The sequence below is a fragment of the Pelobates fuscus genome, chromosome 4 (genome assembly GCF_036172605.1).
Source record: "Pelobates fuscus isolate aPelFus1 chromosome 4, aPelFus1.pri, whole genome shotgun sequence".
NCBI classification, from domain to species: Eukaryota; Metazoa; Chordata; class Amphibia; order Anura; family Pelobatidae; genus Pelobates; species Pelobates fuscus.
In genome coordinates this window covers 182,003,869-182,026,263 of record NC_086320.1, presented here as the reverse complement: position 1 = coordinate 182,026,263, position 22,395 = coordinate 182,003,869, and the positions used below count along the sequence as shown (strand labels likewise).

At 44.2% G+C, this 22,395-nt stretch overlaps 1 protein-coding gene across 4 annotated transcripts in view; it reads left to right on the top strand.

The window, feature by feature from the left end:
• The window catches only part of LOC134608747 (cadherin-6-like), a 220,478-nt gene that overhangs the window by 171,175 nt on the left and 26,908 nt on the right, over positions 1-22,395 (top strand). For all 4 annotated transcript variants that reach the window (XM_063451829.1, XM_063451832.1, XM_063451831.1 and 1 more), the window contains exon 6: positions 2,440-2,627. In XM_063451829.1, the coding sequence (XP_063307899.1) occupies positions 2,440-2,627 (188 nt within the window). The remainder of the gene's footprint in view (positions 1-2,439; positions 2,628-22,395) is intronic.

Sequence of the window (22,395 nt, the reverse complement as noted above, 5' to 3'; positions counted from 1 at the left end):
GATTTATGTTGGAAAAGAACAGTAAAACTATCACTCCCCTACACTCCCTCCTCCATAATTTGGCATAAATTCCTTCCATATCTGTGGGTCAAGGATGCCTTCTGAGGGCATGTCAGCTTTCTTAAGTCATTTCTTTATTGCCTTCCTTTAAGATGTTTAACTATAGTTAGAGCTGTAAACTCCTCCTCCTGGGTCCTTTTGTGAGTTACCCATCTATAACACCTGTAAGGGGTAATTACTTCCTTAACCAAGACAAGACTATACAACAGTGTTTAAACACTTAGGACCACTGCAGTGGAAATTCTTTATTTAAACACAGATCAAAGATCTGCCTTGGAGGATTCTGACTCTAACTCTAAACCTATAGAACAAATGACAAGGCAAACAAAGTTAAGCCCCACCGATATATTCTACTATTTCAAGATTCCAAGATTTCTTTCACAAGACATTCCACCTGAACATAACCAACCACAGAAAACAAGTTATTTAGGAGAAAACCTATTTAAATCCCTACTCACCCGACATAAGACTCAGAGAGCTCAGTAGAGAGTCAATCTAGATAGGTAGTAAACATTTTTCTTACAGTTGCAGCTTAGAGTCACTGTCTACAACCCTCGGTTTCCCAGTATTTCGTCCGGATGGAATAGATTGCTTCCTCCCCGGCTGTTCGGCACCAATTGATAAGAATATAAAGTTACCCGGAGATATGTTCAGGTGGAAATGAGCTGCTCGAATAAAAGTACAATTTGGTTTCCACCTGAACATATCTCCGGGTAACTTTATATCTGTATAAATATATATATACACACAAACACACATACACACATACACGTACACACACATTCATATACATACGTACAAACATATGAAAAAAATAAGAGCACAGAAAGTGCTTCTGTAGCTCTGTCTTTAAACCTACAGGGATGAAAATTGCATTAAATGCTGCTCTGTAAAGCATTTTGATTTATTTTACTGGCAGACTTTTTAGCCTCTGGGCTTTAGTAGGACATTCTAAATTCACTGTATTCTATATATTGATATGAAGGATATGTCTTTGTCTGGTATTACTCACACAGTCTGCTCATATGCCAAAGGAGAAAACTCCTAGCGCTCTCCCCTCTGAGAAAATATTTCTTTGATTCCTTTAACCATGAAATGTAATCATGTTTGAAATGAATGTATCTTTTACACGTTTTCTCCTTCATGCATTTCAAATCTTTATGTAACTCCCTTTATATTTGGTGCTCATCACATTGTTGAATCTGTCTTTTAACTCTATATGCTGTTTAAGTACAAATAATAAGGAAAATTGCATGTGAGAAAAGAAGTGAGGACCAAACTAGAATAAACTGCATTATGGGATAAAAATGGAGTCAGTATTTCAAAAGTCCAATAGCTCCAGGCTGTGCTTTTCTGTATTAGTGTTTACCAAAGCACACAAAGGATATTGTTCATTGTAATCCAATCAGACATCTGGGACTACAGACATTAAAAAACTTTTTAGAAAGAAGCAGGAAAAACTGTTGTAATCATGCAGTAATTTAAAAAAAGAAAACGTGTTTATAGTATGTAAACTACTTTTGAGACAATACAAAAAAACAATAGCTTTATACATGTTGATCGTTAGATAAATGGAATCATAAGCCGAGTTATACAGTGAGCAATACGATATGGATCAGACATGACATTTTTCTATGTTCTAGGATTGAAGTTTAAGCGTAGATAGATCTCTGTGGGTGTACAAGCATTGTATTGAATATATCTGAAAAAATAAAACTACAAAGTGAACTAGACACACAAAAAATGGTACGTTACACATCAGTAGCAAAAAAACAAAAACATGATGGGGAAATGTATTGAAGTGTCACTAAACAGAGGGAACATTCCATCGGTTTTCATGGTAATTGCTCATCTTTTTGAATGTTGCTCAACATTGACCAGCAATGCTTTTAAAAACATCTCGCTCATCACTAAACTCCCAAAACTACACATGTTAAACAGCAAACAGCTAAAACAAACAAATATCGGTGATAAGTACAACCAACTATTAAAGATGAAGTTTAAACATGACCTGAATCGAATGATTGGGAATCAAGTGTCTCAAAATTGATTATATAATCTGGAACTGTTTAAAATTACTTTGAACCTGTCAATCATGGAAAATAATTCTTTATACATGTTTGCATTTGCTGTATAGAGAAGGGATAGTGGATTTTCTAAAAGCCCATTACTTGGCATTGCACCTACGGCAGAGCCAACAATTTGTTAACAATTCCTCCACAAAGTAAACATGGATATATTAGTTGAGTTATGGGGTCCATGGCTGTGTTTTCGTTCTAGCTCATTTTCTAACGTAATGTTCAACAGCTAATAAAATATATATATATATATATATATATATATTTTTTTTTTTTTAAAGCATTTCATTTTTTTTTCCAGGCACCTATCAATTAACAACACCAGAATCTGCCCCAGTGGGTTCTTCTATCGGCAGAATCAAAGCTAGTGATGCAGATGAAGGCATAAATGCAGAGATTGAATACCATATCATTGAAGGTGACGAATCAAATGCGTTTGCTATTATCACAGACAAGGACACTCAGGAAGGCATTATCATTGTGAAAAAGGTAACATATCTGTCTTTGACAAAGAGTTGCTGCTTCGTATAATAAACAGTTAAGGGAAATGCACTTTTTATTAATTACTTATGAAGCAGCATCCTATTCCACTGTGAGTATAAATGCATTCATTTGTCACCTTTTGGTAAAATGTTTATTTGAATCTTAATCCATTAATATATTTGAAAGGAAATGTCTTCTTCAGTTAAAGTTCAATTTTATTGATTTATTAGTTTGCTATTATGCTTGCATAAAAAAAAAAAAACAATGTTCATAGTGATTACAGTAACATATATTTTAAAGTATAACCCTGATTTAAAGTCCATAAAAGACACAATAAACAAGGGTGTTAAGTAAATATATACAATGCCCAGGCTCTATTTCTCAGCTCCATTACTTGTGTTGATCATGTTAAATATGTTCAGCAGGATAGGTTAATAAAATTATAATAATTTTTTTTTTTTAGCTGTTGTGAGCATCCTATGGAATTTTGTCCAGGACTGCACGCATGTTTGCTCCAAACCTAATGTGCATTACAATTTTAAAACCCTTATTGAAAGTCGATTATAGAAAACTGCTGCAGAAGTGTCAATAAATAGGAAAATGACCCTTGTCCAACCTTATAATGTTGAATACCTATGTCATCTGCCCTCTCATATATCTCTCAAAAGTTTGGAGGTTAGTTTTGGGCTGATCCGCCAAAATCCAGTACTCTGAGGAAAAATGTATTCTTATCACAAACTATCTGAGCCATGGAATGCTGAACGTGAACGGGATTTTGAATTCCACCAGTAGCACCACAAAATGATTGAGAGGGAAAAACGATGATTGGTGGCTTGGGGGCAGGCGGTAAATGTTGATTTCATTCATAGATCCAGGGCCGTTTGAAGGAATTTGGGGGCCCCAAGCAAAACGGACATGGAGGCCCCCCCAAACTCCAACCCCCCCCCACCCCCACATGCACGCAAGGCCTACAGGGCGCCTGCACCCGGGTCCTTCCCCCCCCCCCCCGAGTCCGCCCACAGGGATGCAGTGTCTGCAGGGCCGGTGCAAGGATTTTTGCCGCCCTAGGCAAAAGTAAAGTTTGCCGCCCCCCATGTGACATCACAGTGCCCCACCCATATGATCTGCCATGTTAACTAACACAGTGCTGCAGTGCCGCCGTGTTTACAATAAAAGGCCTGCAGGGACAGGCTATAGACACCAGAACCACTACATTAAGCTGCAGTGGTTCTGGGGAATATAGTGTCCCTTTAATGTGAGGTAAATTAGAGATTAGTGCCACGAATAATATAGTAGATTGCCTACTTACAACCAAATGAGGATGATGATGGGCTTCAGCTGCCGTCTGGCTCCACTGGTCTGGTGTAGAACAGGCTCTCTGGAGGCGGTTTGTAACTGTGGTCACAAAAAATCAATGTTCTGGGAGAACGGGAAGCAGCTCCATTTTTGAGGGCCATTTACACAGCTCAAGGTCTGGGTCCCAGGGTCCACCTTCATGTTCCACCAATGAGTTTGTTCACAGGGGTGTGTGTGTGTGTGGGGGGGGGATGTCCTGATGTGTGTAAGGAATGCATTGTGTGAATCTGTGTTTGTATGTGTAAGGGCTGCAAGGTGATTTTGTGTATGTATGGGATGCAGTGTGTGTGTCTGTAAGGCAGTGTTTCCCAACCCAGTCCTCAAGGCACACCTACCAGTCCAGGATTAAAGGATTACCCAGTTTTGTCTAAGGTGTTTTTAGAAAAAAAAGAAAAAACACCTTAGACACAACTGGGTCACCCCTAAATCCTGGACTGGTAGGTGTGCCTTGAGGACTGGGTTGGGAAACACTGCTGTAAGGAATGCACTGAGTGTGTGGAAGGGGTGCATTGTGTGTTGCTGTGTGTCAGGGATGCATTGCTTGTGTATGTGTGTCTGTGTGTAATGCATTGTGTGTTTTTCTGTGTGCAAGGGGTGCATTGTGTGTGTGTGTGATGGATGTCAATCTCTCCCCCTACCCCCGTCAATTTCCTTCTTCTCCCCCCTCTCCAATTTCCTTCTTCTCCCCCTCCCTCTCATTGCCTTCTCCCCCTCCAATTTCCTTCTTCTCCCCCTCCCTCTCATTTCCTTCCTTCACCCCACCTCCAATTTCCTTCCTCCCCCCTCCAATTTCCTTCCTCCCCCCTCCAATTTCCTTCCTCTCACCCCTCCAATTTCCTTCCTCCCCCCTCAAATTTCCTTCCTCTCCCCCTCCCTCAAATTTCCTTCCTCTCCCCCTCACATTTCCTCCCTTCCTCTCCCCCCTCCCTCAAATTTCCTCCCTTCCTCTCCCCCTCCCTCAAATTTCCTCCCTTCCTCTCCCCCTCCCTCAAATTCCTACCTCTCCATCCCCTCCCTCAAATTTCCTTCCTCTCCCCCCTTCAAATTTCCTCCCTTCCTCTCCCCCCCCAAATGTCCTTCCTCTCCCCCTTCAAATTCCCTCCCTTCCTCTCCCCCCCAAATTTCCTTCCTCTCCCCCCTTCAAATTTCCTCCCTTCCTCTCCCCCCCAAATTTCCTCCCTCCCTCTCCCCCCCACTCCCTCAAATTTCCCCCCTCCCCCCACTCACTCAAATTTCCTCCCTCCCTCTCCCCCCCCACTCCCTCAAATTTCCTCCCTCCCTCTCCCCCCCACCCACTCAAATTTCCTTCCCCCCACCCACTCAAATTTCCTCCCCCCCACCCACTCAATTTTCCTCCCTCCCCCCCTCCCCTCAAATTTCCTCCCTCCCCCCCGTCCCCCCTCAAATTTCCTCCCTCCCCCCTCAAATTTCCTCCCTCCCTCTCCCCCACCCCCACTCACTGAAATGTCTTCCCTGACACCCATCAGGCACGCGAGGGAGCACTCTCCCTGGCTGAGTGCTTCCTCTTCAGCTCCCTCGCGCGCCGCGTACTGATCCCGGAGCCGGAAGATGACGTCATCTTCCGGCTCCGGCATCAGTACGGTGCGCGAGGGAGCTGAAGAGGAAGCACTCAGAGGAGAGTGCTCCCTCGCTCGCCTGCCGGGTGTCAGCAGGGCCAGCCTCTGGGGGGCCCTGAGGTGACCGGCTGCTGGGCCCCCCAGGAGAAGAGGCTGGCCCAGTGGGTACATACCGGGGTCGCAGGGCCCCCTGCGACCCGGTATGTACCCACTGAATGTGGGGTCCGGACAAGCCAGCTCGGGGCCCCAAGCAGTTGCTTGGTTTGCCTGTCCGGTAGCGACGGGCCTGCATAGATCACATGAGAAGTGAGCAATAACGGAAACAAAATAGAAAGGAGAATATGTAAAAAAATAAATAAATCTGTATTTATATGTATTATCTCATTAATAATTATATAGATTTTTTTCATGCACCCCCTTTATGTCCCTTTTATTGCTCACTTTTTCTACCTTGATCTGTAAACCAAATGGTGAGAAAATGCTCATATCAGTTTAGTGTAAAATATATGAATAATATTAAACTATATACACATCTTGCAGCATGCTGGTTGGCCTATTTTCACACCTTTTTTGTTTTTCTTATTCATTTCCAAATCAGTATTTTGGTTCTGAAATTCTGCTGAATTAAGCCAACATTCAGACAAAATGTGTGTTTCCTAGAAATGTTTTTATTTTTGGCGGAAAAGATGGTTCAGCCAAGCCGAATTTTCTTGCCATCCACAAGTCTACTTTCTACCCAGCTGTCCTTTTGTCTCTACTGTTGTGTTTTCTATGTATTTGTATAATACATAATGCTGACAGTTTGTCTTCGTTTGCTAAGTAATTTTAACATATTGCATAACAAGCAGTGTGGACTTGTTCAGTCACCTGACCTTATGACCTTGGATCCTACCGAACATGCTGAGCTTTGAAAAGCAACAGTAACATAATCTATCACAAGCCTTAATCATATCATTGCATTTACCTTTGAATATGCCATCCTCCTGTATGTCTTGTATTTGCCCACATCTGTCTCCCAGCTTACTAGATCTCCTCCTGTATTCTCTGATCTATCTTTCTTATTGACCTATGTCTACTACTGTAATCTCTTTCTCACATGTGTCTCCTGGTATGTTCATTGTCCCTTTTCCCTGCTATTTTCTTTCCCAACAATGCTCTCTGGTCTTTCCCATCACACATTTACTGATATCCTTCTTTCTCACTATGCTGTTTGCATTTCTGCACAGTTTTGGTCAGTAAGTGGGGTGTGTTTTCTAGACCTAAAGTCTGACCAATCTTGTAGGCCTGAATGAATGGAGGTACTGTACAGGCTATTGAGTCACTTCCCTACCAATAATGCACACTAGGAAAAACTCTGTCACAGGGGAGTAGTGGTAGTGGATTAAATTCTTATTTTTCAAGATTTTGTTTTAGTTTAGGTTAAACGTTATTAATAAAATTGCATGTACTGCCAAGTGTCTGCCCTTGTAGATGTTGGTGAAGGTGTTCTGCCTGTTACCTAGAGATGAATATGATTGATGTTCCAAGTGTAGAACAGAACACTTTGTTTTGTTGGCATTACAAACAATCCAAACCTGGAGGACATTTCGGACTAGTATGACATATGCAGATACAATGCAACAGATTACATAATTCTGTTGTCCTCCTTAGGAAGATTGTTATCCAAGGTTTATATTTGAGGGCAACCCCTTTTTAATACGAATAAGACCTTCCTGGCCCAAGGTGATCTAGAAGAAATATTACAGTAAGATGGCAACATGTGAAACCTTTCCCTGGTTTTTATTCTATTCTGGCATAGCAATAACATTGACAGACAAGATGTGTGTTATCTGACTTAAGGTGAATGTCACAGAACACATCAACAATTTCTTCTTTGATAAATGGAAGGTTTATCAAACACTATGATACCAGTGGTATTCTAGTAAATTATGCATAAGCTTTATTGAATATTATAATATTTTTCAATACACCATATTGCAAGTTCTCATAATGGTGTAATTAATCAGTACTCATTTTTTCACAAGGAAGTAAAAAATCACCTTTGTATAGTTAACACCACAAACCCACACACCTAAAACTCCTGATGATTGATTTCCCCCCAGTATGTGCAAGGCTCATGAAAGAAAGCCACAGACAGATTAACGGCACAGCAGCATGCGAATCAAAGAGAACAAGTATATATATACCAGCATTGTGAGAAAGACAAGAATCATGATTGCCTTTAATCAAAACTTAAATTACTCTAGCTTAGAAGTGTAATACCAGTCTTCCTGGAATATATCAAATGAGAGAACCAAGTGAGATGTTGTCAAACAGACAAATATACAGGCAGTCTGTAGACGAGTAAGCAATCAGCTCCTCAAGCAACACTTTATGCAGGTGAAAATCTCTGTAGGGACTACCTGCGGAGACACCATGGTAATATGTGAGATGCAAGGCTACACTGATTGCCAATTAGTTTTGCTGTGGCACTGCTCAAAGAAGAAACCCAGAGCTGACAAGCAGACATGCACTATTATTTTATGCTAGGTGGGTTCCAATTCCATGAACGATTTTGTGGATGTCCAAAATATATATGGGCCAAATGAGCACTGAACAATAACACTTGTGTCAATAAGTGAGAATTCTGATCCAGTCATTGGTGAAATGTATCTTCAGACTTACATATGTATATTTATATATTAAGTGTGTTAAGTGTGGAGGTTGCTAGTAGGTATAGTGTAGAGTAGTTGACATGTATCTACAATAAACAATGCATAGTGCACATTGGTTAAACAACACTTTCATGGAAAGATACAAGGATTGGAGTATGTTTCATAGTATATATACATATATATATATATATATATATATATATATATATATATATATATATATATATATATATATATATATATATATATATATTAAAACAACAAATACATGCCATAAGTAAACTCTGTATGACTTGAAAGCATACCACATGGTGCTAACCTACCAACAGCTCAATGTAGGGCTGCTAGTTGATCATCTCCAATTCAAGATATAATGGGGATTGTCTATATGGTTTGCAGGTATAAAATGGTGTTTCTAAAATAAATGGACCAATAAAGGATCATGGGCCACTACTGTATACATGTTAATGCACCTTATGCATTCACAATGGATTTTAAAGTTCTCTACAAAAATATAGAGTGGGTGGTCAACTTCCTTGTGCCGAGACATGATTGACTTATTAAAGCTATTTACCTTCATACCTCTGCAATGTAACTTAGGTTTCTTAGTTCAGAAACATGATGGCAGGTGAAGAACAATTTACCCATCTAGTCTCCATATTTTCTATCTAAAAGCACAGGTTTTATTCTGCATATTTTTTCCTGCTCAGGGCATTACTGTGCCTTAAGGAACTTTTTTTAAATTCTTCCACTTTACTAGATTACTATTATAATGTGTGCATACCCAGAAATGAATATCAGTTGATATAGGCTGAAAATGAATGTAGTATAATTAACAGATCTACTTTCTGAGCACAATTCTGTATTAGCAAAAAGGATTTAAATTTAGAATCGTCATATTTATTCCCTATCCTATCCTAACAAATGAGATTGATTTTTATGAATATTCTTTTTTTATGATCTTGTCTCAGATGTAATGCATTAACTGTCCATACTATCTTTTTTTTTTAATTAACATTTAAAAAAAAATAAAGCTAAATCTAGGCACAAAATGTGTGTTGAATTATACTTTGAGTTAAATTGTAAATGACCAAGATGAACCAAGAATTTACGAGTATTGTAGTGTAGTCTTGGAATCTATTCTAAATAATAAATAAACTGCCAGGAACTGGGAATACCCCAGTAAAAAAATAGAGCAGCAACTAATCATTTTAAAACCAGTAAACCATAGCAAACAGTGATACATGAATAAACTGCAGTGAATGAAACATGTTTGTTATTATTCTTAAGGGATGGGATACCTTGCTTGAACATTGTTCTAGATTTTAGTCGGTATAATTTACTGAGCAGATAATTATTTTTACAAGTAAAATCATGCTCTTAAAGAGGTATTTCAATTAAAAGAAAAAAGATACAACATATACCTTAAACTGTTTAGTGCCAGATAGGACTAGTTAACAAGTCCAGTCTGGCCCTTGATAAACTTGTTTTAATATTAGGTACCCATCTAATTGGTGGCAGAGGTTTTGGTGACTGTTCTGACTGTTATACTGTGTCTTGGTTTTATTTAAGAGACACTATAGCTTAAGTAGTGGTTCTGGTGTCTATAGCCTGTGCCTGGAAACTGAGCACTGTAAACTCTGCCTTTTCAGAGAAAGGCAGTGTTTACATTCTTGCCTAGTAACACCTTTAGCAGCAGTCACTCAGAAGGCCACTAGAGCAGCACCTACCATCAATGCATGTCTGTGAGGAGATGCTGATTGGAGCAGTGTGTTATTTTGCCATACATGCATAATAGCCTCCCAATGTTTTCCTATGGAAAGGCATTGGATTTGCAGAAATCATCAAGATTAATGATATCAGCCATGGTGGCAGGGCCAGCCACTGCAAGACCGCTGCGGTGTGGGAAAAAAGATATGTAAAAACTCCTTCCTAAGCCATCTAAGGGGTCCGTGGACCAATAGTTAGTCAAACACTATAGTGTCAGAAATATGTTTGCATTCCTGACACTATATTGTTCCTTTATGGTTGCATATGAGGAATTCATGAAGGTGAAGCCAAACATAAGTAAAAGAGCAATGTCTGTTGAGATGTGAAGCTTTGAACAATTCGGTAAATAGAATAAGGGAAAACCTTTGCACATTAGTTTTTCTTTCTCATTAATTTCCCTGATTTCTAGTGTAACTACAAGATGTGTGTCATATGAAGTGTTTCTTTCTTCATTAGAAGCTAGATACCATGATTACCTTTAATAAAGTCCTACATCAGAGTTCCATTAACTGTCTGATTATCCATGATATGTCCATTTTCAGAAGGTGCACTTAGTGTCTCCCTATACCAAGTTCAGCCGATAGTGTTCCTTTGACCATAGCCAGACATGGGTCAAGACATGAGAAGCCACTATGAATACAGATTTGCATCACATAATCCAGTGGAATGTACAAATATAACCAAGAAACGGCAAATTGCTGTAGACTGCTAAATATTTCCTACTCCACCTGTATATACATATGGAATTAGTTATTTGTGTCTTTCTATGAATGCATCTACCCGCCTCCATGTCTGCCCATTTCTCTTTCCATCTTTGTGTCTAGTTATCTGTGTGTTTTTCAATCTGAATCACTGTCTATAGCTTCATACATAGTTAAGGGGACACTATAGGCATCAAACCAACTTTAGCTTAATGAAGCAGTTTTGGTGTATAGATCATGCCACTGCAGTCCAATTGCTCAATTATGCACCATTTAAGAGTTAACTCACTCTGTTTGTGCAATTCTATTCACACCTCCCTGCATATGACTTGCCCAGGTTTCCTAAACACTTCCTGTAAAGAGAGATCTAATGTTTAAACTTCCTTTATTGCACAGTCTGTTTTGTTAAGAATTTGTTATTTTCTGCTCCATTAATGCCTTCTGGACCCTGCTGAGCCTCCTGTGTGTGATTGAAGTTCAATTTACAGAGCAGGATATAGAAAATTCTAAAGCCAGTTAACATCTGATTGAAAGTTAAACCATATTATTTTATGCAAACTAGGGCTGTCTAGGGCTTTTTAAACAGAAACAAAAGTGGTTTAACTTCTCATTGGAAGAGAATTGAGCAGTTAGACTGCAGGTGCATAATCTATATACTAAAGCTGATTGATTAAACTGCAGTTGTTTTGATGACTGCAGTTGCTCACTACTCTTGGGAGTGAATGGATGAATGATTACATATAACATCACTGTACACTATTTACAGCTATACACCACTCCAGAGAGTGAAAAGATGAACCCTACAGGGTCCCTTGCCCTTTCAGGAATTACACAAGCTGGAGCACCATAAGCAGTGCTGATTGTAAAATACTGATAATTAGTGATTTCCCGAACAGTTCGCTGGCGAATAGTTCCTGGCGAACATAGTTTGTTCGCGTTCGCCACAGATGGCGAACATATGCGATGTTCGGTCCGCCCCCTATTCGTCATCATTGAGTAAACTTTGACCCTGTACCTCAAAGTCAGCAGACACATTCCAGCCAATCAGAAGCAGAGCCTCCCTCCCAGACCCTCCCACCTCCCCTTAAATGCTTGCTACTTTACGATTAGTTAATGTGCAGAGAGCAGTTCATGTGATCAAAGGCATGGTGTGGCGGATCAGCTATAGTGGGACATGCTTGGCAGGCTGCTGTTTACTGCTTGTGCTCACCCGATCCCTTCTGGGCGCCAGGTGCAGACCCTGGGAGTCCCTGATACCTGGAACAACAAAGGCAAGTCTCTGGCTGAGTGCCGGGTTCGCGGCTTGAGGTGGTGGAAGCTTGTTTTGTCGGGTGGTCGGATCTGTCCCGGTGGTGCTTCACGTCTGGTGCGGGATTGTGGTGGCTTAAGGTGGAGGCGAATGCTTGACGTGGGGCAGGCTCTGCATTTCTGTTTGTGCCTCCGGTCCCGTCTTCAACGCCTTTTGCGTTGGTGGATTTTAATGGGGACTGCTTCGCTTAGCTGTGGTGGAGCTTGTTGGGCCGTGGTGGAGCTTGTTGGGGCTTCCTGCTTGTTATTTGCTTCCAAAATTGATTAAGGAGTCTGTCCAGCTTAGACTCAATATCCTGCCATGCTTTGCTGGTACCAGGAGGACACGCGGCTGCCACCATATTGGGAGAGTCGCAGATGAGTATGTCAGCCTGGGCGGCTGTGCTCTGTGCGTCCATTAGCTCCAGACAGCCTCTCAGGGGTGCACCGGGATAACCCCCACCGGTCTGAGGGGGGCGTAACGGAGCTCCTGCTGGGAAGTAGCTGCTCCTGGGCATCCCAGGATCGGGAGATCGGCCGCCTCTCCCGCCCGGTGAGCACCAGGCCACACTTGCCACGCGTAGGTAAGTAAGACTCTGTCGAGTTGCTGACCGCTATTAAGCATGTCGGGTCGGTCAGGTAGGAGCAACATTGTTGGGTCATCCCCTTCTGGGGTGAAATTCGCTTGCTGATAGCTGCTTAAAGTGAGATATTGAGGGAGCTCACACGATGTGCGTCTTTCCTTCATGACAGCTAGGCCTCGCCACCCGGAAGCTGCATTCTTAGTGAGAAGAGGGACAGTGTAGCTGCTGCTGATTTAATAGTGAAATCGATAGCTAGGCTAGTGTATTCAGTGTCCACTACAGTCCTGAAGGACTCATCTGATCTCTGCTGTAAGGACAGCACCCCAAAAAGCCCTTTTTAGGGCTAGAATATCAGTCTGCTTTTTTTTTGTAATCTAATTGCAGTTGCCTGCCTGCCAGCGTGTGTGTCAGGCTCACAGCGTATACTGTGCCCACTTGCCCAGTGCCACCACTGATATCTGGTGTCACAATAGCATTTAAAAAAAAAAAAAAACTTTTTGGACTGTAATATAATAGCAGTCAGTTTCCTTCACACGTGTGCGTTTCAGGGCCTGTCAGGGCACAGTGTCACACCAGTGCAACTCATATCTGGTGTAACAGTAGTGTACATTAAAAAAAAACTAGAAATTTGACTGTGAAATAATAGCAGTCAGTTTCCTTCACACGTATGCGTTTCAGGGCCTGCCAGGGCACAGTGTCACACCAGTGCAACTCATATCTGGTGTAACAGTAGTGTACATTTAAAAAAAAAAATACAGGGGGCTTGTTGTCACCTTTCGGGGACCTTTGGTGTTGTACGTGGCTGAGTGGAGGACCTTCATGGACATTAGTGAGGACAAGGAACGGGACATGGCTAGCTTGGTATCCAACCTTGTGCAAATGGGGAGTTTGCGGTTGTGCAAATGGACTGTTTGCAGTTATTTGCGGTGCGTTAAACGGGGAGTTTGGTCTGCTACTGTGAAGCGGGCGTAACCCTTACACTACCTGATTGTTACAACATCATACCTGATGTTTTAAAGCACGTTATTCCAAACAATTTAGGAATGTTAGGTGATTTATGTCCTTTATGGATTAAAACCAGACTCTGCATCAACTATGTAATTTTCCATGGGAGTTTTGCCATGGATCCCCCTCCGGCATGCCACAGTCCAGGTGTTAGTCCCCTTGAAACAACTTTTCCATCACTATTGTGGCCAGAAAGAGTCCCTGTGTGTTTTAAAATTCGCCTGCCTATTGAAGTCTATGGCGGTTCGCCCGGTTCGCCCGTTTGCGAACATTTGCGGAAGTTCGCGTTCGCTGTTCGTGAACGGAAAATTTTATGTTCGCGACATCTCTACTGATAATGCATTCATTATGTTGAGTATGCAGTAATGTATTAAATCATTAAATCAATTCATACTAAATGTTAAGTGACGATGAGCTGTCCTGCATTACTGCTTATTGACTTCTCAAGAAATAACACATATGAACATTCATCATAAGGTAATTAACTATTCTGGAGAGTGCTTAATGATGATGTAACCAGTATAAATGGGTGGCTTCCATAATTATACTGTGCTCTCATAATACCTTTTAAAATTAAGTTAATAATTAGTGTTTAAAGCAAGACAAGCCAAGTCGATATGGTGCCTGTACTGTTAGAATTCACAGCAAAAAGAAAAAAATATATTTTACAATTTAACATTCAACATTTACTTAAAAACTAAATAATGCTTTATGCTTTTCTCAGTCTTTTAAAAGTGTCTTTGTGTAGAATACAGTCTGATCCGGTAACATTAATCAGATTGCTCCACTTTTTTTTCTGGTTCATTTTCAGCCAGGCATAAGGAGAGTCGAATTTATAAGGCATGTTTCTGCATGCCATAAGCGGCACTGTCATGCCGAATTCCGTTTTTTTTTTAACCCCCCTCCCGCCTCAACTACATCCAATCGACCCCCTAGTCATCCCCAAATGCCCCTATGCCCCCCACATTACCTATTTTTTATTCTTTATTTTCTGCCCGATCTTTATTCAGGGCGCCGCCATCTTTGTGTGGGTAGGTGAAGTCCCTGTGGGACACGTCATCTGCCCACACTAGATAGCCCTGAGATTCCCGCACATGCCCAGTGAAACACCTGGACATGCGAACGGGAATTTCACCTATTCATTCATTCATCAGACAGACGAATGAATGAATAGAAAAAATCAGACGAACAAACTAACACTGTGTATCAGTGTTAGTTTGTTCGTTCAGTTTATTACAAGGAGGGAGCTACCGGCGTGCAGCTCCCTCCTTGTAATATGTAACTATAGAAGCGGCAGGGAGCAGAGCTCCCCACCACTTCATAAGCCCCCCAGGTCCCCCCCTCACTCTATGGGGGTCAATATGACCCCCATAATAGCACAAGGGAGATTAAAATCTCCCCAATGCCCCTACTCGCTATATCGCGAGTAGGGGCATGTCCACTAAACAGTGAGCAGCCTGTGGCTGCTCACTGTAAAAAAAAAAAAAAAAAAAAAGGGTAATAAGGGGGGGACGGGGGGCCTACTGTCCTCCCCCGCCGGCCCCCACCCCTGGACGGCGGGTGGGGGCCATAATGGGAATGAGGGGGGACCTACTGTCCTCCCCTCAGGCCCCCACCCCTGGGCGGCGGGTGGGGGCCATAATAGTAATAAGGGGGGGGGACCTACTGTCCTCCACCCCCCCGGCCCCCACCCCTGGGCGGCGGGTGGGGGCCATAATAGTAATAGGGGGGGGGGACCTACTGTCCTCCACCCCCCGGCCCCCACCCCTGGGCGGCGGGTGGGGGCCATAATAGTAATAAGGGGGGGGGACCTACTGTCCTCCAGCCCCCGGCCCCCACCCCTGGGCGGCGGGTGGGGGCCCTAATGGAAAAAAGGGGGGGGGGGACCTACTGTCCTCCCCCCCCGGCCCCCACCCCTGGGCGGCGGGTGGGGGCCATAATAGTAATAAGGGGGGGGGGACCTACTGTCCTCCACCCCCCGGCCCCCACCCCTGGGCGGCGGGTGGGGGCCATAATAGTAATAAGGGGGGGGGACCTACTGTCCTCCAGCCCCCGGCCCCCACCCCTGGGCGGCGGGTGGGGGCCCTAATGGAAAAAGGGGGGGGGGGACCTACTGTCCTCCCCCCGGCCCCCACCCCTGGGCGGCGGGTGGGGGCCATAATAGTAATAAGGGGGGGGGGGGGATCTACTGTCCTTCCCCCCCCCCCGGCCCCCACCCCTGGGCGGCGGGTGGGGGCCATAACGATAATGGGGGGGGACCTACTGTCCTCCCCCCGCCCCCACCCCTGGGCGGCGGGTGGGGGCACTAAGTAAATCCCCCCCCCCCCCCCCCATCAAGGTGACTAGGGGTGCCCAAGCCCCTAGTCACCCACCCCCCACCCAAATAAAAAATGCCCCTACCTACCCCCCTCACCCTAAAAAATAGTGAGGGGGGAATAAAATTGCTAACCTGTAAAGTAAAATTAAACTTACCATTCGACGTCTTCTTTTTTCTAAAATCTTCATTTTTCAGCCCCAAAAAAGGCCAAATAAAAAAACCATCATAGCCGTCGAACTAAAAATAAAATAAAAAACCCGAGCGCAAAAAAAAAAACCCGACGAAAAAGAAAAAACCCGAGCGCACAAAAAAATAATCCATCTTCACCCATGGAGGGCTCCGCGCAGACTGAGCTCCGCAGGGCGGGGCAAGGCTTATAAAGCCTTGCCCCGCCCTGCAATTAGCCTAAGAACACTCTGATTGGTGGGTTTAAGCCAATCAGAGTGCTCTTTGTCATTTTACAAGCGTGGGAAAGTTCTTTGGAATTTTCCCACGCTTGTAAAATGTCACAGAGCACTGTGATTGGATGGCTTGAAATCCATCCAATCACAGTGCTCTGTGTCATTTTACAAGCGTGGGAAAGTTCTTTGGAATTTTCCCACGCTTGTAAAATGACACAGAGCACTGTGATTGGATGGATTTCAAGCCATCCAATCACAGTGCTCTGTGTCATTTTACAAGCGTGGGAAAGTTCTTTGGAATTTTCCCACGCTTGTAAAATGACACAGAGCACTGTGATTGGATGGCTTTAAATCCATCCAATCACAGTGCTCTGTGTCATTTTACAAGCGTGGGAAAGTTCTTTGGAATTTTCCCACGCTTGTAAAATGACACAGAGCACTGTGATTGGATGGATTTCAAGCCATCCAATCACAGTGCTCTGTGTCATTTTACAAGCGTGGGAAAGTTCCAAAGAACTTTCCCACGCTTGTAAAATGACACAGAGCACTGTGATTGGATGGCTTTCAAGCCATCCAATCACAGTGCTCTGTGTCATTTTACAAGCGTGGGAAAATTCCAAAGAACTTTCCCACGCTTGTAAAATGACAAAGAGCACTCTGATTGGCTTAAACCCACCAATCAGAGTGTTCTTAGGCTAATTGCAGGGCGGGGCAAGGCTTTATAAGCCTTGCCCCGCCCTGCGGAGCTCAGTCTGCGCGGAGCCCTCCATGGGTGAAGATGGATTATTTTTTTGTGCGCTCGGGTTTTTTCTTTTTCGTCGGGTTTTTTTTTTTGCGCTCGGGTTTTTTATTTTATTTTTAGTTCGACGGCTATGATGGTTTTTTATTTGGCCTTTTTTGGGGCTGAAAAATGAAGATTTTAGAAAAAAGAAGACGTCGAATGGTAAGTTTAATTTTACTTTACAGGTTAGCAATTTTATTCCCCCCTCACTATTTTTTAAGGTGAGGGGGGTAGGTAGGGGCATTTTTTATTTGGGTGGGGGGTGGGTGACTAGGGGCTTGGGCACCCCTAGTCACCTTGATGGGGGGGGGGGGGGGGAATTTACTTAGTGCCCCCACCCGCCGCCCAGGGGTGGGGGCGGGGGGAGGACAGTAGGTCCCCCCCCCCATTATCGTTATGGCCCCCACCCGCCGCCCAGGGGTGGGGGCCGGGGGGGAGGACAGTAGGTCCCCCCCCCTTTTTTCCATTAGGGCCCCCACCCGCCGCCCAGGGGTGGGGGCCGGGGGCTGGAGGACAGTAGGTCCCCCCCCCCTTATTACTATTATGGCCCCCACCCGCCGCCCAGGGGTGGGGGCCGGGGGGGGGAGGACAGTAGGTCCCCCCCCCCCCTATTACTATTATGGCCCCCACCCGCCGCCCAGGGGTGGGGGCCGGGGGGTGGAGGACAGTAGGTCCCCCCCCCCTTATTACTATTATGGCCCCCACCCGCCGCCCAGGGGTGGGGGCCGGGGGGGGAGGACAGTAGGTCCCCCCCCCCCTTTATTACTATTATGGCCCCCACCCGCCGGCCAGGGGTGGGGGCCGGGGGGGAGGACAGTAGGCCCCCCCCCCCACTTATTACTATTATGGCCCCCACCCGCCGCCCAGGGGTGGGGGCCGGGGGGTGGAGGACAGTAGGTCCCCCCCCCCTTATTACTATTATGGCCCCCACCCGCCGCCCAGGGGTGGGGGCCGGGGGGGGAGGACAGTAGGTCCCCCCCCCCCTTTATTACTATTATGGCCCCCACCCGCCGGCCAGGGGTGGGGGCCGGGGGGGAGGACAGTAGGCCCCCCCCCCCACTTATTACTATTATGGCCCCCACCCGCCAGGGGTGGGGGCCGGGGGGGGGGACAGTAGGTCCCCCCCCCCCTACTACTATTATGGCCCCCACCCGCCGCCCAGGGGTGGGGGCCGGGGGGGAGGACAGTAGGTCCCCCCCCCTCATTATCTTTATGGCCCCCACCCACCGCTCAGGGGTGGGGGCCGGGGGGGGGGGGGGACAATAGGTCTCCCTCCCTTATTTTACTTTACGGCCCCCACCCGTCATTTAGGGGTGGGGGGCAATATTTTTTTTATTTTTTTTCTACAGTGAGCAGCCACAGGCTGCTCACTGCTTACTAGACATGCCCCTACTCGCGGTATAGCGAGTAGGGGCATATTATTTACAAATACCAAGTCATTTTTACTTGGTGTTAGTAAATTTGGCTGAAAGACCAATTTAGGTCTTTCAGCCTTTTAGTAGATAGCTCCCTGATACCGTGGGAATTAGGGAGTTATCTACTAAGCGGCTGCAAGATGCAGCCACAGCAATGAATAGGATCGGAGTTTCATTCATTTGAATGAAATTCCGATCCGAACAAAGTACCGAATTGCATCCTAACACCAATGGAGAAACGGTACTCATTCTGTTAGGATGCAATTCGGCAGTTTTGCCGGCGTTCTGTCTAAGTGACAGGACTTTCGGCAATACTGACAGGAAGCATTGTGGGAACAGGGAGGAAAGCTAGGGATCATGGGAAAATTGCTCTGACCAGCGGAAATGAAGCACACTTTGCTCCTCCGCTGGTCAGAGCTGGTCAAGCGGAGGAATCCCATAAGACAAAGAGTCCCTACTTTGTCTTATGGTTTTAAAGAAAACTAAAGAAGACAGGAAGAAAAGAATAACAGATCCTGAGAGAGGGGGAGAAGAGGAAGAGATTGAGGAAAGGTAAGTTCGGCATGACAGTGCCGCTTTAAGATTAGCTTTCCCTGGAGTTTATATCATTTACAATTCATAGGCCTTGCATTTTATGACAGCTCATTGGCCCAAAGAAGCAAGAGAGCTATTCTATAAACTGTAAATGGTAGATGATTGTAAACCTCTTTTGTATTTTTAAATGATGCTCATAATATATATTCTGGGAAATTTCCCAAATTTTAGATGCTAAAAAATATTAAAAGCCTTGTACCGTTTCAGATGTAATGTCTCTGAAATATTGCGTATATTGAGTGTCCATATAAAGATGCTATCAAGAGACCTTTTAAAGGAACATTATTACCTTATTTCTGTGTCTCTCCGTGGATCAGTTCTCTCTAAATTAACCAACCATAACTATCTGTAAGTAGTTTGTATTGTCTCTTTCTACATTTGAATTTGGGCAATTGCAATTTTCGGAAACACAAGTGTAAAATCAGAGAAATGAACTTGCCGGGTACGGCCATCTTGCCTTTTTTGACAGTCTGCATATATTGCTCTATTGTTGCTAAATTGGCATCAAATTAATTGAATCCATTGCTAAATAGTGATAGCTTTCCTTTCTCGTAATCTTTTGCAATGACACTGTGTGATATTGCTTAGTATTTTTAAAACCAGTACCCTAAATCCATCTCCATCTATTATTTTCCTAAATGTATCTCATAAAGTGTGTACATTAATGTCCCAAATCCAGAACTTCATATTTACCAAAAACAGGGCCGCAACACATGGTGGCGGGCACCCGAACGCAGGGGTCCGTTGGGCGGCCGGGCCCCCTGGAGTGACGGGGCCAGTCGCAGCAGCGACCCCTGCATGTACGCCACTGTGCACACACACACATAAATACACACATACATACAGACACATACATAGAAACACACACACAGACACATATATAAAGACACACACATACGTACAAACACACACACATACATACAGACACATTCATACAAACATACACACACAGCGACACATATAAACAGATACACACATAAACAGACACACAGACCTACATACACACACAAATACATGCACACACACAGGCAGACACGCAGACATACACACACACATACAGACACACATACAGAGAAACATTCATACAGACACACACACATACATACAAACAAACACATACATATACAAAATATTTTAGTCACCCTCCTGTTTTCTACCTTTTAGATGCAAGAGGGTGACTTCCCTGGAGTCCAGTGTGGCAAACCTAGCCACTTTAGATCATATTGCTGTACCTTTAAAGGTTGTCTGTAAAAAGCCGCTGCAATTCTGTGTTTAAATGTATGCCTGTAATGTTGTACTATAGAGCATTTGTATGCTAGCGACCAAAAGCCGCTAGCATTCATATGGTCGTTTCACGAACAGTGACTTTACATGCTGTTCGTGAAACAAATAAAGTACCGAACAGGAGCCCACACACAGAGGGTCATGTGGCTCCCATTAGCCGATTGCAACATTGTTGCAATCGGCGGTTAATTACTTTCCTGGGTGGCCGTCGTTCGGCTACCGACCACGCGGCGGTCGGCCATCTTGGATCCTTTGTTAACCCAGCGGTGTTTGGTCGTTGAGCGCCTGGAACTAAAATCGGCTACTCAACGGTGCGAACACCGCTGGGCTTCCAGGCCGTTCGGGAGCTCCAGTCTTTAAATATTTTTTTCCCAATCGGTGTTCGGTACTTTTAGGAGAATGTGAGATAAAGTATGTTTTTGTGCGCTGTTCGGTTATTTATGCTGGGATCTGAGCGGTACTCGCACGAAGTATGCACTCAGACCCCAGCTATCTACTGAAGGTCATTTATTATAATCACACGAATAATGCTAAAGTTATGGATTTTTATGTTAAAACCTGGTTCTGCTGTACGGAGGATAATCCACTTAACAGGATATTCTAGTGGGAGTATCCCTCTCATACAGCAGGGCATGGTGGGAGAAATGCTCTGTATTTTCAGTTCCCCATGTAGTCATCTACTGTAATACCCCTGTAATGTGACTAAGGAAACCCCTTGCATGGGGAACCACATAAATACTGGAGCTTGTGAATAAAAACCTCAGTTGACTCCCAGAACTGTGTTTCCTCCGGTTACTGGGGGATTTGCGATATTGCCTTCTATTCCAGCGCTTTACTTTGGATTACTTTCTATACCAGCGGAGATCATGGGATTTAATATTGCAGCTCCGCTACATCCAGTGGTGACTCAGCCTGATGGGAGTCAGAGTTCCCACTCTGACTTTCTCCTCTCTTCCTCCCGCAAGTCTCCTGTTGTAAGCTGGGAGGAATGACGGGGCAGTCACTTTCTCCCAGCTGTGATGTCATCAAAGGGCGCCCTGTCACGCTGTTAAAGTGCTGCAGCGCTGACCGGTTCCCCTGGAAATCCATAGCCATCGGGTGGCCCTAATAGCATGGGCTACCCAATGGGCCTCTTAACGTGCAGCCCCTGCTGTCCGGGCCCACAACACATGGTGCTGAGCACCCGGTCGCAGGGGTCAGCAGGACGGCTGGGTCCCCTGGAGTGACGGCCTGGTCACAGCTGCGACCCCTGCGACCACAGTATGTACACCACTGTACCCATTGGGTTTTCCATTTGCAGGGTTTTCCACTAAAGCGAAGTTCTGTTTTAAGGCCAAAATAACAGAATTGGAAAACAAAATCTTAGTCAGCTATGCCTTCAGTCTGGCTACCCTGGCCTTAAATTTGAAATTCACTTTGAATTTACTTTGAATTCTCACTTTAGTGAAGAAGCTTGCTGGTCTTTTCAATGTACAACTCATTCTGACCAAAGTTGATCTACATCTGAGCTGGACCACTCCTTTGATTCTCTACCAAAGGTTCAAATCATCTTTCCCAAGCACATCGAGCCAAACATAATATTTTTTCACCATCATGAAAAAGCAAAGCTTTGACTTACTGTGAAGATGAACTATGGGCATCTAGGGACTTGGTCAGCCAGCTGACCTATTTTTGTTTGTGGTAAATAAGGCACTGTTGCTTACAAGTACATAGAGAGACAGTGACATGGACCTCTCCTTTTTGAATACAGGTGGCACACAGATATACTACATCCTATAGTAATAATGTTTCTGTGAGATCCAGTTTGAGAAACAAATTTGTATTACAGAAGGAAGATGTCATAACTGTAGATAACTATAGGGTATAGTTTCAGCTGTCATCCAGTATATCAGAGGTGAACATACTTTTCCTATTGTTCCCTTGCAATAAGTGGTTAATGAAGATAATGAGCAGCTAGAGAAACATCCCACTGCTCTCTCGCAGTGAATAACAGTCATCAGGGAATGCGGCACCCTGCTACCTACATATGTTTCCGAAACATTCTTGGC